A 17,418-nucleotide genomic window follows, 5' to 3' on the forward strand; every position below is an offset into this window, starting at 1 on the left:
GCGACGATTCTAGCCTCAGAAGTCCAGACCATGTCAGAAGTATTAATACCTGCTATTATGATGCTTACACTGTGCATTGTTCATTCCCATATTGTATCGACGCATTCAGGTCCGCCGGTGACCAAGGAACATAGTAAACAGAGAATAGTTAGGCGTTCAAGACACAGTAGATGTAGATTGGGAAAATCAAGAACAAGACATAGTTTACGTGAGTGTTGCTGTCACAGGATCTTTCTAAATACTAGTTATTAATGTATAACATGTTTTCATAGGTTTACACGAAGATTCGAAATCGTTTCAAGATAATGCTTCTGAGAAAGCTAGTACAGCCAGCGGGGAAGTATTGAATTCCGTGCGATTCGCGAAGAAAGTTGAAATCGAAAATTCCATGACTGTTAGTCAGTCTCAGGTAATTACAGTTTGTTACTTGAGAGTGTTGCAAGTATTAATTTTGCAAATGTAACTTTAATAGTATCTTCTCTTTAAAGGAATTTATGAATGTTCAAGCATCCTGTAAGAATGAGCTAATTAATGTGGCTGTGAGCAATCCTCTTCTTATGAACGAAGCTCCGACTAGTCGTATTCAATCAAGTTAGTAGATTGTAATATAATTATTAATACATTATACAGAGTAAGTCTTGTAACATCTTCTTAAACAGATGATACTTAGATGATTCTATTTAGAAATTTATATTTACGTGTAGTCTTTTTACAGATGATGTTCCATATGTAAGAAACGTACATCAAGATGATGATGGATTTGAAAGTTTAAATGGAAATGTATCGAGCGACAATGATAAAGGGGCTGTGCAAGCAGTGTTAGACAAGCCTAAAAAAAGAAGAGATGTATTACATAAAAATGATGATGATTCTGCTAGTCAACAAATCTTATTACAACCGAAATTTTCAGGTTTGGCTTATGAAATATGGTATATTGTGATAAAACACTGTATAAAGAGTGACGTATTGTTAAATCTTAATAGTGTGCATGTATTATATTTATTTCAAAATGTAGAATTTTGAACTGCTAACATAAGTTTTTCTTAGAAAGGTAAAGTGTGGCAAATTAGCTAAATGATTGTGTTCCACTTTCCATGCAGCACTTGAGTTATTGAAGACAGAAGATAATTCTTCGAAAAGCGAAGGAGAAACTTCTAATAAAATGGTGAGCAGTTTCGGTGGTGTTAAAATTTGATCTTTTCATACTAGTATCGGATGCTTTGTCGTTTCTTAATTTTCTTGCATTTTTTAAAGGATAAGGTGCATGCCCCCATAATAATTGGGCCAAGAGAAGGTCGACGACAATGTGAAAGCGAAGAGGAAGGGGAATGCGAAGAAGCTGCCACAAATCATTTGACAGAAGCCACAACATCTGCTACCGAATGGATGGGAGTAACTACAAATAGTGATGATTGTAGCTATAGGTGCGAAATTCTATACATATAAATGAATTTTTCGTACAATAAAATTATGCGAACTTCAACATTAGGTAGATTTTGATCGCTTTCAGCGAGGTAAATCTTACGAATGACCATTTTTTACAGTTCCGAACTCGAGGAGTCTGATATACATAGTGAAACTAACAAAAATTATTCAGAATTTGTGGAGCACCCTTTCTCTTGGGAATTCGAGTTACCACCTTCTATAATGCTTAGCTCTAGTTGCGCTTCGTGCGACCGTGGTAATGTATATTGAAATAATAAATTACGAACTATAGTTTTCGATTCATAATCGTAAAAACGTGCTAACGTGCTAATGCCTCAATTTTTATTTAAAATTTTTCCAGTTTCGTGTACTATCTGGGCACGACGTGATATAAAAAAAGCTGAGTTATCTGTGCTAGACATCAGTTCAGCAATTATTGCCAGAGTAGAATCAATGCCAGAGAGTATGAATTATTTTTATGGGGGGTTGATGGTCAGCGTGGCATTGTCGTTAATACCGTCTATAAATCGCCTAAGCGATCACGCGGGAATGGACAATAGTAGTAATCTAACTAGTTCCTTCATACCAAATGATTTGATTTCCGTTAATTTGGAAACGTACAGCGATATATTATGTAAAATAATAGGTTTAACATTTGGTACAACTTTTTGGTAAGAACAGGTTTATCGAATAATAAAATACAAAAGAAATTCGAGCAGAATCATTGAATAAATTGTCGGTTTTGATTTCAGGGAGCGTATAGTAATACTTATATCAGCATTCGAGAGGCTTATGTTATCTTCTTTACTATTCTTTTTATTAGCAGTTGCTGAACGTACATATAAGCAAAGACTCCTATATGCTAAACTGTTTTCACATTTAACATCATCGAGACGTGCAAGAAAATCGGATTTACCACATTTCCGATTAAATAAAGTGCGAAATATTAAATTATGGTTGAGTGTTAGATCTTATTTGAAAGTAAGTTGTGTACAAAAACATGTATGTTTCTTTTTTCTTGAGTTCCAACAAATTATTATTAAAAAATTTTTACAGAGAAGAGGTCCGCAACGTTCTGTAGACGTAATAGTATCAGCAGTATTTGTAGTTACATTATTATTGTTGTCATTTGTGAGCTTGGAATTAATTAAAGTAAGAAGTAGATAAAAAATGTTGAAGAACAGTGGCATGAGAAAATTGTCGGTCTTTATAATTATTATAATTTCGCAGGATCTAGAAAGTTTACATTCCCGATATAACGTTGAAGCTTTATCTTGGAGCTTCTCTCTCGGAATATTTATCTTACGATTTATGACACTGGGCACGAAAATTAATAAAAAATATAGAAATCTATCCGTTTTAATAACGGAACAGGTACTTATAACAATATTGGTCTTTCGTTCGAAATATACAATGTGGGTTCTAAATTTTCGTTTGTTTCTAGATTAATTTATATTTACAAATAGAACAAAAACCACATAAAAAGGAGGAACTCATGGTGGCGAACAATGTACTGAAATTGGCAGCTGATTTGATAAAGGTAACAGATTATTGCCCTTTCTTTTATTATACATCAAGTAATTAATATATTTTACAGGAACTTGAAAGTCCATTCAAAATATCTGGCTTGTCTGCTAATCCCTATCTGTACACAATCACGAAAGTGGTATTGTTATCCGCTCTATCAGGAGTGCTTTCGGAATTACTTGGATTTAAACTTAAATTACATAAGATAAAAATCAAATAAGAAAAAAGTGATACTATTCATTTTCGTGTAACTACCTCAGAGACGTTAAATATTTATGGAAGGGAACGATTTTGTTGTTGAATAACAGAGCGTTCTATAAAATCATTCTATATGGACGAGTACGCAGCTGTTCTATTTTTTGCTTGGAAGCACTTAGGGAAACTGCTCGCAGCACGCCATACAGGATGCTCAAGGTATGATGCAGATTCTACTTCTACATTGTAGAAGAACAAAGGCCATTGCACCTTGTAACTTTCTGAAAAGGATTGATGAAGGAATGATGTCTCCTTTGTAGCTTTAGTCTCGAGAGCTCTACAATAAGTTGACTACTAAATCACCATATACAAAATATCTATGGAACCACTGATGCCCGATCTTATTATCTATTTTGCATATTAGAAACTGTTTTCTAAGTAAATATCTGAGATACATTCATAGTAGAGCTGTCCAACCAACTCTTATTATTTTAGGCATGCAATGGTAATGAAATTGGACAGCTACTATGGCTGTAACCCTGAATGAAAATTGTTGAATGAAAATAACTGACTTTTTTCCTAATAGATCTTGCACAGTTGCAAAAAGAAATAGAAATGATATGTTATCATATGGAATATATTATTGAGTTCCGAAAAATTAAACATATTGGACATAAAGTTGTTTAGAAGCAACGGTTACTGATACTTAACAAATCCTTTAGATATATAGTTATCGGTGCTCGACATATTTACTCATATAGTTAACAATGCTTTGAATGGAAGTATACAAAATATAGAAAGAGATATGTAATAGTAATAGATCTATGCACATATACGAATATTGTAAATGGCATGTAAAATATACCAACATTGATAAGCTCAATTTTCTCGGTACACTTACTAACGACAACCAACACAATGACACGCAATAAATTATGACTTTTCTTTAGATCTTCATGGAATTTCTGTATAAATGATATATATTGTAAAATATAAAACAATAGTACCTGCGCAATAATTCATCTAATTACAGCTAAGATATTTTTAACACGATTTTAAGTGTATCTATATATGTGTTAAATAAATTGTAAAAATTCGAAATATATACTTGCTTGTAAATTGATCATTGTCTTTACTGCGCTGTGAACATTTATTTTATAGATATTTATGTATTATTCAAATAGACAAATCTTGTGATATTGGCGGGGAAGTACCGGAACAATGTGTTCCGGATAGGGTTGCCATCGATAAAATCGCGGACTCAGGACAAACGGTATAAAAACCCCGGACAATAGAATTTTGTACAATTTTGATTTATTTTATCTACTGTTCCCAACTAGGATTGACGAAGCATAATTTGCATTATTCGGTAGCATGTAGCTATTGCAGCTTATTTAGACTCCGGACGTTTATGTAATTTGCAATCCTATACGTATGCCGGGTCGACTCAAACAAATAAATATTTATTTGCACAAACTCTTTAATATTTATACAAATACGAATATAAAAATTCTCTCAAAACCTCAACTTGGTGAATGTAATAAACAAACAAACCTGTTTTCATTGTACATATTTATTTTATTACAGCAAATATATTAATTAAAAATGATAATCGAAAAAATTTGTATCAATAGTATATTTCTACACATTGAACACGGTATCAAAAGGTCTACTGTTGTTTGGAAGATATGCATACGCATACGTAGGAACCTCAGTTAACTGTGCACAAAAGAATGTTTCACATAAGAACACACTTGTATCTTCTTTTTCAAAAATGTGTATACTCACTGCTATCTGTTCAAAAATCACACTAATATGAATTACTTAAATATCATATAATACATACAACATTCGCAAAATACTTTATACGCACTTTATTCCTAATTGTGAATACAAAAAGTTTAATTTAAGTACTGTGAACAGCAGTTAAAATTAGTTACGATCCACAAGCTAGGCAGGCATCGCCATTTTCGCGGGAACACACAAGTATCTCTTCAATTTCCTCTTTAGTTTTTGACTGATTGTGAGATTCGTTGTGAGACTCGTTATGAGACTGGTTAAGAGATTGATTAGTATTTCGTAATTTTGATTTATCAACTGTAAACTGAAGTGCATTCGCCGCCGGCTTTGTTCTTAAATAGTACATGCCAGTCTTTAAACCCTGCAAGTAAAAAAACATTTTATGGAGTTTGTTCGATCTTGGAAATGATGTCGATTTATTCGAATCCAACAATCGTAGAATTTTGCATATCTCTATTAGAACTTTACCATTTGCCAACCATAAAAATGCATTGACGTTAGCTTTTGTGTCGTTGGTTTATCCATATGAACATTCAATGATTGCGATTGGTCTATAAAAGCGCCGCGATCTACCGCCATTTTCAAGATCGTCTTTTGCGGTATTTCCCAGACTGTTTTATAAAGCATTTTCAGATCCTCAGGTATACGTTGTATATTCTGTTGAACATAAATTATGTTCATATATATGATTTTTAAAAACAGGTATATCAGATTAATAGAATGATCCGAAAGTATTAACCTGGATAGAACCATTATTTGCTATAACTTCATTTTTCATATCGTCGTCCCAGAGATCTCTTTCAGTTAAATCTCTTAGCAAATGAGGATTCACGACTTGAAATTCTCCGGAGAGTACTCGCCTTACATATATGTTACTAGTGTAAGGTTCGATCGACTCATTGTTTCCTAAAATTTGCGCAGTCGAAGCTGTCGGCATAGGCGCGATCAATAGAGAATTTCTAACTCCATGTTTCTTTATTTTTTCTTTCAGCGCACTCCAATCCCACAAGTCAGTCGGACTAACGTTCCACATATCATATTGTAGGATCTGAAAATTTGTTAATACTCGTCGATATTCTTCCATATTTATTATGTCGTACTTTATAAACTTTCAAATTACAGTAAAGTCCCAATCTAATTTAGACCTCGAGCTGCCTCGGTTGAGCAGTGTAAACATCCGAAAAATAAAGAAGTTTTGTTATTGGACTAGTTATGCTTACACTTCTCGGCGACCGAGGCCTCTCGAACTCCGCTGTCCTCTTCACGATCTCTGTCACAGCACAGAATCAAGAATCAGCTTAGATTGCGGGACTACTGTACTATCGAAACTTTTGCAATGACCCAGCATACTTACTCCTTTACTAACTGGACTACCTTCGTATGTTTCGTATACACCCTTCTCCATGGCGATCTCACAGCTTGCTTCTAAGGCACCGTAATACAGTGTTTCAAATATTTGAATGTTAAGTTTCTGCGCTTCTTTGCTTTCAAACGGATAACGCATCAAAAGGAATGCATCAGCAAGTCCTTGCACGCCAATACCTAAAATACGACATTAGGATATTATTAATCGAATAGATATATTTATTTTGTATCGAACAGAAAGAAATATTTACCAATAGGTCTGTGCCTTTGATTGGATTTCTTTGCTTCTGGGATCGGATAATAATTGATGTCGATTACGTTATTCAGGTTTCTAGTAACTACTTTAGTCACTTCCTTCAGCTTTTCGAAATCGAAAGTTTTCGAGCTTACAAACATATTGACGGCAATTGAAGCCAAATTACATACAGCAACTTCATCCGGACTAGAATATTGTACGATTTCTGTGCACAAGTTACTACATTTTATTGTTCCTATATTTTGGTGATTTGATTTACGATTACAATGATCTTTATACAACATGTAAGGAGTTCCAGTTTCTACTTGTGCTACGAGAATAGCAGTCCATAATTCTCTGGCTTGAATTTGCTGTTTGTATTTTTTCTCCTCTTCGTATCTAAGAGAAATATTTTAATTAGATCAAGTATATCCAATTTTTTTCTTTTGTACATTTACTACATCTCTTTCAACATTGTTAATGTTCCTCTAAAAATATTACAAAATTTCTCTGAATGTCCATTCTTTGCTCGCTGATATATTAATTTGTAGTCTTAAAATGAGAATTTGTGCAAATATGTTAAATACAAAAGGTTTTGAATAATTTATACATTTCGGTTGACTACATAAGGGTTAATTCTTGTAGACTGTACCGTGTATAGAGAGCTTCAAATTCATCGCCCCACACATCAGCCAAACCAGGAGAATCATGGGGGCACATTAAACTCCAAACACCATTATCAAGCACTCTTTTCATGAACAGATCAGGAATCCATAAAGCATAGAACAATTCTCGTGCTCTGTTTTCCTCTTCGCCTATTAAGTACAAATAATTATATTACTATGAAAACATGAAGACTGTACTTGGTAATGAATGAATTAATCAATAATTTACCTGTGTTCTTTTTCAGATTCAAAAAGTCAAAAATATCTGCATGCCATGGTTCTATGTAGATAGCGAATGCTCCAGGTCTCTTATTCCCACCTTGATCAACGTATCGTGCTGTATTATTGTATACTTTGAGAATTGGAACTAGTCCGTTGGACAGTTGGTGACAAGGTAGTGTGCCAGCAATCTTTGTTCCTCTTGCCCGAATGCAATGAACATTGAGACCAATACCACCAGCTGATTTACTAATAAGTGCACATCTTTTCAATGTATCATAAATTCCTATTACGCTATCTTCAGTCATTGTCAGAAGGAAACAACTGAAATCAGCAAAATAAAGTATGAGTCATTGAATTTCGAACCAGATTTCATTGAAATATATTATAAACATATAAAATACCTAGACAATTGTTGTCTCATAGTACACGCAAAGAAGAGTGTCGGCGATGCGTGCGTAAAGTAACGTTCCGACAAGTAATTATAAGTTTCTATAGCTTTGTCAATATTCTCCCGATGGATAGCGACTGCAACTCTCATTAGCATGTGTTGCGGTCGTTCAACAACTTTTCCATCAATTTTGAGCAAGTAACTTCTTTCCAGAGTTTTAAAGCCAAAGTAATTGTAATTGAAATCTCTGTCGTAGATTATCGCCGAGTTCAATTTGTTTGCATTGTTCTTTACGATGTTGTAATGCTCCTCGCTAATGATAGGTTTATGTTCGTTTGTATACTGGTCCCTGACATGATGTAAATCATGTATTATGTCTACGAAGAAAATGAGATAATTCAAATGACCATCAGATAGAAACTTGTTTATGTTCTAAATGTAAATTAAACATGTCTGTAATACCGCTAAAACTTTTTTTCGTTTCTTTATGTAAATTAGATATAGCGATTCTCGCTGCCAATTTAGCATAATCTGGATGTTTGGTAGTCATAGTAGCTGCAGTCTCTGCTGCGAGATTATCTAACTGGACTGTACTAACGCCAGAATACAATCCGCTGATAACACGAAGAGTAATCGCAGTCTGCAAAGATTTGTATAAAAAAAAGAAAAAATATAGATTGCCTGAATACCTTGAATACTGTGGAAATGTGTATTGTTTTTTTTTACACGTTCAACACCAGTTTCAAGTAAATACTATGTTATCGGCTCAACGGTTAAAGGGATACAAATGAAGGAATACTTGGTTGTTGAACTTACAGGGTCCACATAATCCATATCCAAATTGTAACATAATTTTTGTATTCTGGATGTTATTTTGTCGAAGTGAACATCTTCAGTGCGCCCATCTAAATAAAATCATCAGTTCAATGTCACAGAGAGTTTTATTAGTAAACTGAATAAACTCGGATATCATGAAATAACAATGTAAGTATAAGAATAACTTATATTTTTTAGTACTTACCGCGCTTTATTACAAACATCTTCCCTTTTCCAACCATTTTTAAAGTAAAAAACTTACAAACGAGAATTCCCTCCAAATTTCAACCGACCATACGCAAGGACAGTCAGGACAGACAGTGACAGACAGTGTCTATGTCGTGAAATAATGGAATGGCTATGTATAATGTATAATCAGTATCAGTGATGGGAATGATGGGATGGGATTGTTGGCGCTTTTCACGCGCATGCGCGACGATTCTAGCCTCAGACGGCCTCAGTCAAGTACGAAGATCGGGTACCTTGGTCGCCCTGCTAATTTCGCTCCATACAGTCTCGAACTACTTTCTCCCTAATAGTTCCCCACTTTCGGACGTAGACGTAGATACGACCCTGACGAAACTCGCGCATGCGCGCGAAAAGCGCCAACAATCGGCCGCCAGTGACTTGCGTCGGTTTTTCAGCCTTTTCTGCATAGCTGTGCATAGGTTTCTTCAGGTTTCTCGAAGGGGGCGGTGGCATCTTTTTCAATTTGTTTCAACCGTTTTACGGCTGGCTTATAGGAATCTTGTATCCAGTGATGCCAGAATCGGGGACGCGAGGCCGCTTCCCCTCCAGCACAGGTTCCCCCTCTCTGACGGACCGTCCTCGCCGTAGCTTCTGCTGCGCACGCGCTACACACGAACGTGCTTCTACTCTGCCCGTGTGAGTGCATGCTCGATTGCACGCGCGCTACACACCAAGCGTACCTCTACCATGTCCGTGTGACTACCTGCTCGACCGAACGCGTCGGCGACGCGTTCCTTCGATTTTCACCAATTTTCATGTTGCCGAAGTTTCGGAAGCACGAGTCGGAAAGTCGGGATCTGGAGACGGCGCGCATTTGAATCCCGGGACGGCGCGGCGCGGCGCGGTGCACATTTGGCTATAACTTTTGATCTAAAAATGATATCGAAGCGAAATTTGGACTAAATTTTTTTTTAAAAAACCGGGTTTAATGGTTAATCCTAAAATATGTTTTGTATTTCTTAAAAAATTTTTCTCGTTGATTTTTAAAGTTAAGGTAGTCCAGAAGGCCCCCAACACAAATTGATTTTTAGTCGAACCATGCTCAATAAACAATTACGAAAAAATTTATAAATATTAATTAAAATTAAATAAAAATTAAAATATTATAAATTATGCAGACATGTTTAAAAAAATTGAAAATCTCGAAACATTCGAAGAAAATGCATATTTCGTATTGAACTTTCCGAGATACCAGTTTTATAAAAATTCATTAGTCCGATATTATTGAAACAATTGTCCTTAATTTTTCTCAGAATTTTTTATAACTTGTATCGTTGTTAAAAAATCAAAATCAATTTTTTCGATATTTCTTTGTTGATGTATTATGTAATACTGAATATTTTTATAATCAGAAAAATAATGTACAGACTTGATAATGCAATATAAAATATTTTATTTACGTTATATTTCAATATACATACGTGCATCACTCCCAACAATTTTGCTAATCACATAATTATTGTAACGACATTTTACATATATCAGGTCGTTAAGTATGAAACTAGACAAATAAAACACAAATTTCAAACACATTTGTCAAGTTTCATACATCTCCGGTTACGAAAATCGATTTTAAATGGTCCCTGCCTTTCTGTAACATAACAAAAAAAAAAAAAAATTAGTTAAAGTCATGATTGCAAAGTATAGAATAAAATATTAATGTATAACTTTATAGTATAGTTTATACTTATCTTTTCTTTGAAGTCATTCACTTGAATCTGCTAATATTGATTTTACGTTGTCCAGAAAGTCCACTCCAGCTGACACACACGCGATTTTGAATGGGCCCCTGCCTTTCTATAGCATAAAAAACACATAGTTAAAGTTATAATTATACAAAGTACAGAATGAAATATTAATGTAATCATATACTTATCTTTTTTCTTTCAAGTCATTCTTGAATCTGCTAATATTGATTTTACGTTACCGCGATTTTAAATGGTCCTCTGTCTTTCTACAACATAAAAAAAACACATAGTTAAAGTTATAAGTACAAAGTACTTACAGAATGAAATATTAATGTAACGATACACTTCGCTTTTCTTTAAAGTCATTCTTGAATCTGCTATTTCATTACCGCTGACACCCACGCGTTGCTATATTCAAAGAAAAAGTAGACCTAATTAAAATCGTAATTCTAATTGCAATCTTGTAGGACTCAATATAAATAGTAACGTATACTTATCTTTTTTCATCGATGAATATGGTCACTCACTAAAATAAATTCCTAATAAGATAAAAAAATGTTAAAAACCCATTAAAAAGTATTAAAAACGCGACAAAGAAACTGGAGGCTGTTTACTATAATAATAATAATAATAATAATAATAGTATTTTATTTCCCATTTCGGGGTACAAACGCGGACCTCCGCTCCGCTTACAAACTTCACCTTCCTTATCTCTTCATTCTTAACTTAAATTTACACTTAAATGCGAGAGCGAGAGAGAGAGCACACCGTTCACTCATTCCTCACACATTCTTCTTCACTCATTCACACACTCTGGACCCCCGGTTCCGCTGCTCATCCTTTCTCTCATCTCTTCCACTCACTTCATCCATACTGGAGGCTGTTTACTATATGAACTAAACTATCGAACGATTAACGAAGAAAACACGACCTCACTAGTTCGTAAACGAGTGCAAAGTTAATTGTTTATAACTTTGCGAGGGCGATGAATTTTCATATAAATGCTTTCCCGACATAAGGGATAAATGTCTGTCATCGACAGACATGGTGCGACTAGACTCCTGTCTAGCTTTCAAGGATGTGCGCACCACACACATGGAATTTAATAGGCCAGCGCCTATTTTATTCCTTTTTCGAGATTTTATGTCGGGAAGCAAAGAGAAAATTCGCTCGGCCTCGGCATTCGAGTGCGGAAGACATCTGACCGTGTTTATTAGAGAAGTTAAAAGGGGGAAACGAAGAACATGATTCGGGTCTGTTTGGTTACAGATGTCTACCCACATATCGTCAAAAGACAGATTCGACCATTGGTCCCTCTGCGACCGGAAAGTGCCGTAGTACAAAAAGTCCCACTCTTTTTGTAGATCTACGGCACTCCAATTCCCTAATTTATTAGCGACAGCTACGAGATTTTGAAAAGTTAAATCTCTGTCGCTGTTGAATAGGGAATCGAGCGATTTGAAGACCGTCAATTGTCTGAGGAAAATATCGTCATGAGGAAGACGATTTCTCAGTTCATTGCATAAGGTCACATAAAACCTTAAGCAATTTTTCTTTAAGGTGGACACCTCAACTTCCGCCATTCCAACCCTAACTGCCTCTTCCAAATAATCGTGGCATCTGGAACCAAACTCCACTTCATCTAGTGGAACTTGATTTGATTCCAACGAGAAATCTATCGCCCTCACCTCGGTAAGCCAATCTAAAAGCGCTGGTTTTAAAAACCTTTTCAAAAAAAATCGAAGCAACCTTGCTGAAGACGGTTGTAACTCCTGCACCAACGTTTTCCTACTTTGGAAGGAGGCGTTAAAACTATTCATAGCATCAAGGACATTTTCAAAAAGAAGAAATATCCTTTGATGTCATATCTGCTCAGGAGCGAAGAAAATCTCCTAGCAGCTGCCGAGCCTTCCGAAAAGCTATACTCGTTGAAAAATTTGACTGAAACGTCCCAAGTTTCTAAAAATTGTACCACAGTTAGATGCCTAGAAAGCCAGCGTGTGTCCGATAATTTGAGAATGTTCAAAGGACAGTTCTCATAACTCTCCTGAAATTGGCGATAAATAGCAGTCCGTTTAGGGCTGCTATGTATAAACGAAGGGACGCCACGAAGCAATTCGTCACACTCCGTTGGAAGTGTAGCACAAGCAGCACTTGCTGCCAGTGCTGCAGAATGACACACGCATGGCATTGTAATGACATGGGGATTCTTCTCAAGCAACTTACTCTTGAACGAAGAAAATCTCCCTGTCAGGAGTGAAGAAGAATGTGTGAGGAATGAGTGAACGGTGTGCTCTCTCTCTCGCTCTCGCATTTAAGTGTAAATTTAAGTTAAGAATGAAGAGATAAGGAAGGTGAAGTTTGTAAGCGGAGCGGAGGTCCGCGTTTGTACCCCGAAATGGGAAATAAAATACTATTATTATTATTATTATTATTATTATAGTAAACAGCCTCCAGTTTCTTTGTCGCGTTTTTAATACTTTTTAATGGGTTTTTAACATTTTTTTATCTTATTAGGAATTTATTTTAGTGAGTGACCATATTCATCAATGAAAAAAGATAAGTATACGTTACTATTTATATTGAGTCCTACAAGATTGCAATTAGAATTACGATTTTAATTAGGTCTACTTTTTCTTTGAATATAGCAACGCGTGGGTGTCAGCGGTAATGAAATAGCAGATTCAAGAATGACTTTAAAGAAAAGCGAAGTGTATCGTTACATTAATATTTCATTCTGTAAGTACTTTGTACTTATAACTTTAACTATGTGTTTTTTTTATGTTGTAGAAAGACAGAGGACCATTTAAAATCGCGGTAACGTAAAATCAATATTAGCAGATTCAAGAATGACTTGAAAGAAAAAAGATAAGTATATGATTACATTAATATTTCATTCTGTACTTTGTATAATTATAACTTTAACTATGTGTTTTTTATGCTATAGAAAGGCAGAGGCCCATTCAAAATCGCGTGTGTGTCAGCTGGAGTGGACTTTCTGGACAACGTAAAATCAATATTAGCAGATTCAAGTGAATGACTTCAAAGAAAAGATAAGTATAAACTATACTATAAAGTTATACATTAATATTTTATTCTATACTTTGCAATCATGACTTTAACTAATTATTTTTTTTTGTTATGTTACAGAAAGGCAGGGACCATTTAAAATCGATTTTCGTAACCGGAGATGTATGAAACTTGACAAATGTGTTTGAAATTTGTGTTTTATTTGTCTAGTTTCATACTTAACGACCTGATATATGTAAAATGTCGTTACAATAATTATGTGATTACCAAAATTGTTAGGAGGGATGCACATATGTATATTGAAATATAACGTAAATAAAATATTTTATATTGCATTGTCAAGTCTGTACATTATTTTTCTGATTATAAAAATATTCAGTATTACATAATACATCAACAAAGAAATATCGAAAAAATTGATTTTGATTTTTTAACAACGATACAATTTATAAAAAATTCTGAGAAAAATTAAGGACAATTGTTTCAATAATATCGGACTAATGAATTTTTATAAAACTGGTATCTCGGAAAGTTCAATACGAAATATGCATTTTCTTCGAATGTTTCGAGATTTTCAATTTTTTTAAACATGTCTGCATAATTTATAATATTTTAATTTTTATTTAATTTTAATTAATATTTATAAATTTTTTCGTAATTGTTTATTGAGCATGGTTCGACTAAAAATCAATTTGTGTTGGGGGCCTTCTGGACTACCTTAACTTTAAAAATCAACGAGAAAAATTTTTTAAGAAATACAAAACATATTTTAGGATTAACCATTAAACCCGGTTTTTTAAAAAAAATTTAGTCCAAATTTCGCTTCGATATCTTTTTTAGATCAAAAGTTATAGCCAAATGTGCACCGCGCCGCGCCGCGCCGTCCCGGGATTCAAATGCGCGCCGTCTCCAGATCCCGACTTTCCGACTCGTGCTTCCGAAACTTCGGCAACATGAAAATTGGTGAAAATCGAAGGAACGCGTCGCCGACGCGTTCGGTCGAGCAGGTAGTCACACGGACATGGTAGAGGTACGCTTGGTGTGTAGCACGCGTGCAATCGAGCATGCACTCACACGGGCAGAGTAGAAGCACGTTCGTGTGTAGCGCGTGCGCAGCAGAAGCTACGGCGAGGACGGTCCGTCAGAGAGGGGGAACCTGTGCTGGAGGGGAAGCGTCGTCGCGTCCCCGATTCTGGCATCACTGCTTGTATCCATAGTATATATATCAATTATCAGTGATTATCAGTGACAATACCAGACAATACTAATACTCTTTGGAGAAAATGGTAAGAACAATTAGTTGTTTAATAGTAATTTTGAAGGAAACAATAAATCTTTCCCGCTTCATTTTCGCATCCAGCATTATAATCATTATAATACTCTTTTTATTAATAGGACGTTCAAAGACATTCTGTGCACACTCTTGTCTTCAGATCATTAAAAAGAACTCATGACATGTTCCTAACAAATCAAGGTACTTTGCCACCAGTGGATCCTAACTTGTAAGTACATACCACTTCGTTCTATTTCGTGTACTATTTCGTAAATAATATGCTAATTTTCTGTAGGTTAAGAATGAAAAAATCCTTGAAAGCAAAAGACTGTTATGGCCCCATATTGGAGCGAGTGAAAACCAGTAATTTATCAAAAATGGAAAACGAACATGAAAATGCAGATCCTCCACCACCTGGCGGTACGTGTATTAATTGTTTATGTTTACATAAATTTGATTGGTATAGTATTATTAAATATAAGAATCTGATTTACAGATGAATCGTTTCGTGGAACCAATAACAGTGCAGTGATACCTTATAATCCATTACACAATAACAATGGAGTCGTAACGCAAATAAATGCAGGAGGGAATACAGTTAATAACATCTTGATGATACCACAGAAAAAGTCACCGTCAATGGCAAAACCAAAATGGCATGCGCCATGGAAATTATACAGAGTTATCAGTGGCCATCTCGGTTGGGTGCGATGCTGTGCTGTTGAACCAGGAAACGAATGGTTCGCTACCGGCTCAGCAGACAGAGTTATTAAGGTAAGACATGTTTTACATGATACTTTTATTTATACAAGGTACATATTTCAAAACATGTAATTCTTTATACTATTTATACATGAATAATGTAGATATGGGATCTTGCAACTGGTAAATTAAAAGTATCTTTGACTGGACACATTAGCAGTGTTCGTGGATTAGCCTTTTCACAACATCACCCATACCTATTCTCTTGCGGAGAAGATCGCCAAGTCAAATGTTGGGATCTAGAATACAATAAGGTAAGTAAATAGACATATCTGAAATATACATATAACATCAATTTTATAGTTGTAACTAACTGTGTTCTGTGTACAGGTTATAAGACATTATCATGGTCATTTATCAGCAGTGTACTCCATGGCGTTACATCCTAATATAGATGTATTAGTAACTGCTGGTAGAGATTCCACTGCAAGAGTATGGGATATGCGTACCAAAGCCAACGTACACACACTGGCAGGTCATACTAATACAATTGCTAGTGTCATTTGTCAAGCCGTAGAACCACAGGTATATTCTTCGCCAAGAACTTTTGAAATTGTTTAAAGATTTATACGCCGGATTTTATGCATTTATTACAAAAATGAGTACGTGCAATTTGAAACAGTCAAAAGATTAAAAGACCTTAAAAGTATTTGTATATTATTATTACTACATCAAAATTATTAGTAAAAAATATAAATTTATATTTAGCTCCTGTGTCTTGTAATTGATGCTCAAACTTTTTATTTTGCATAAAGATCCAGAGTCTATTTATAACATTGTAATACGTTCCTATTTTTCTTACTAGATTGTTACTGGAAGTCATGATTGCACTATAAGGTTGTGGGATTTAGCAGCTGGAAAATCCAGAGCAACTTTAACGAATCATAAAAAGAGTGTTAGAGCTGTAGCCTTCCATCCATCATTGTATGTATATGCATGGATGTATGTGTGCATGCGCGTGCGTGTGTGTACACATATGTGATTTGTAATGACCTACCCTTGATACTTTTATTTATGTAACTTGCTCTGTTTATTAGATACATGTTTGCCTCTGCATCCCCGGATAATATTAAACAGTGGAAGTGTCCAGAAGGGAAATTTATACAAAATCTATCTGGTCACAATGCTATAGTTAATTGTTTGGCTGTAAATGCTGACGGTGTTTTAGTTTCTGGTGCAGATAATGGCACTATGCACCTTTGGGACTGGAGAACTGGGTAAATTTGATATAATGTTTAATTGAAATCATAGTATTACACAATATCTACAACAATTCTATATTTGATGTGCTTTCCAGGTATAATTTCCAACGCTTACAAGCGCCAGTGCAACCTGGATCAATGGATAGCGAAGGTGGAGTCTTTAGTATTACATTTGACATGTCTGGTACTAGAATGATCACCACAGAAGCGGATAAGACAATTAAAGTTTACAAAGAAGATGATGCTGCTGTAAGTATAATTTGATAACTATGAGCTCATTTCGTAAAAATCGAGCCACATAAAATTTCCTCTCTTTTTCTCAACATTTACAGACCGAAGAAACTCATCCTGTTAATTGGAGACCCGATATAATAAAACGAAGAAAATATTAAATGATGCAGCGTTTCGTTTTGGTATTTTGGCAAATGCTCGAAATATTTTTTACCACTCACACTGTGAATACAAATAAATTTATTATTTCTGACTGTTTAATGTTTATAACAATTCCTTTTCCCAACGATGTCGACAACCACTCCCTTGGCCATCTGACCTTCTAATTTTTTAGTAAAAGTGGAT

The 17,418-nt window shown here is 35.0% G+C and overlaps 3 protein-coding genes across 6 annotated transcripts; 2 read left to right on the forward strand and 1 right to left on the reverse strand.

Moving 5' to 3' along the window:
* Nucleotides 1-32: 32 nt before the first annotated feature.
* LOC143215736 (protein phtf-like) lies at nucleotides 33-7,663 on the forward strand. 2 transcript variants are annotated; one of them, XR_013010428.1, is made up of 14 exons: nucleotides 33-208; nucleotides 273-409; nucleotides 489-591; nucleotides 716-910; nucleotides 1,101-1,165; nucleotides 1,255-1,424; nucleotides 1,545-1,681; nucleotides 1,787-2,096; nucleotides 2,178-2,406; nucleotides 2,482-2,577; nucleotides 2,656-2,799; nucleotides 2,870-2,965; nucleotides 3,023-3,366; nucleotides 3,468-7,663. XR_013010428.1 is itself a non-coding variant. In XM_076438129.1 (13 exons), exons 1-13 carry the CDS (start codon nucleotides 58-60, stop codon nucleotides 3,170-3,172), a joined length of 1,983 nt encoding a protein of 660 aa, XP_076294244.1. In that variant the 5' UTR covers nucleotides 33-57; the 3' UTR covers nucleotides 3,173-7,663. The 2 variants fall into 2 exon arrangements, 1 of the variants encoding a protein (XP_076294244.1); XM_076438129.1 differs by having other exon boundaries at nucleotides 3,023-7,663.
* On the reverse strand, nucleotides 4,783-9,005 carry LOC143215734 (ribonucleoside-diphosphate reductase large subunit-like). 3 transcript variants are annotated; one of them, XR_013010426.1, is made up of 12 exons: nucleotides 8,844-9,005; nucleotides 8,639-8,727; nucleotides 8,285-8,462; nucleotides 7,836-8,199; nucleotides 7,442-7,755; nucleotides 7,200-7,362; nucleotides 6,564-6,946; nucleotides 6,302-6,489; nucleotides 5,687-5,995; nucleotides 5,416-5,604; nucleotides 5,021-5,308; nucleotides 4,783-4,941 (listed from the first exon to the last, which is right to left on the reverse strand). XR_013010426.1 is itself a non-coding variant. In XM_076438126.1 (11 exons), the coding sequence occupies exons 1-11, from the start codon at nucleotides 8,878-8,880 to the stop codon at nucleotides 5,084-5,086; spliced, it is 2,439 nt and encodes an 812-aa protein (XP_076294241.1). In that variant the 5' UTR covers nucleotides 8,881-9,005; the 3' UTR covers nucleotides 5,007-5,083. The 3 variants fall into 3 exon arrangements, 1 of the variants encoding a protein (XP_076294241.1); XR_013010427.1 differs by lacking the exon at nucleotides 8,285-8,462; XM_076438126.1 differs by lacking the exon at nucleotides 4,783-4,941 and having other exon boundaries at nucleotides 5,007-5,308.
* A 302-nt stretch (nucleotides 9,006-9,307) lies between these two features.
* LOC143215744 (pleiotropic regulator 1-like) lies at nucleotides 9,308-17,334 on the forward strand. The gene is made up of 11 exons (XM_076438141.1): nucleotides 9,308-9,385; nucleotides 14,810-14,891; nucleotides 15,001-15,107; nucleotides 15,174-15,298; nucleotides 15,375-15,652; nucleotides 15,745-15,894; nucleotides 15,971-16,165; nucleotides 16,446-16,564; nucleotides 16,678-16,857; nucleotides 16,938-17,091; nucleotides 17,175-17,334. Exons 2-11 carry the CDS (start codon nucleotides 14,889-14,891, stop codon nucleotides 17,232-17,234), a joined length of 1,371 nt encoding a protein of 456 aa, XP_076294256.1. The 5' UTR covers nucleotides 9,308-9,385; nucleotides 14,810-14,888; the 3' UTR covers nucleotides 17,235-17,334.
* The last annotated feature ends 84 nt before the right edge of the window (nucleotides 17,335-17,418 follow it).

The sequence above is a fragment of the Lasioglossum baleicum genome, chromosome 14 (assembly GCF_051020765.1).
Source record: "Lasioglossum baleicum chromosome 14, iyLasBale1, whole genome shotgun sequence".
NCBI lineage: Eukaryota > Metazoa > Arthropoda > Insecta > Hymenoptera > Halictidae > Lasioglossum > Lasioglossum baleicum.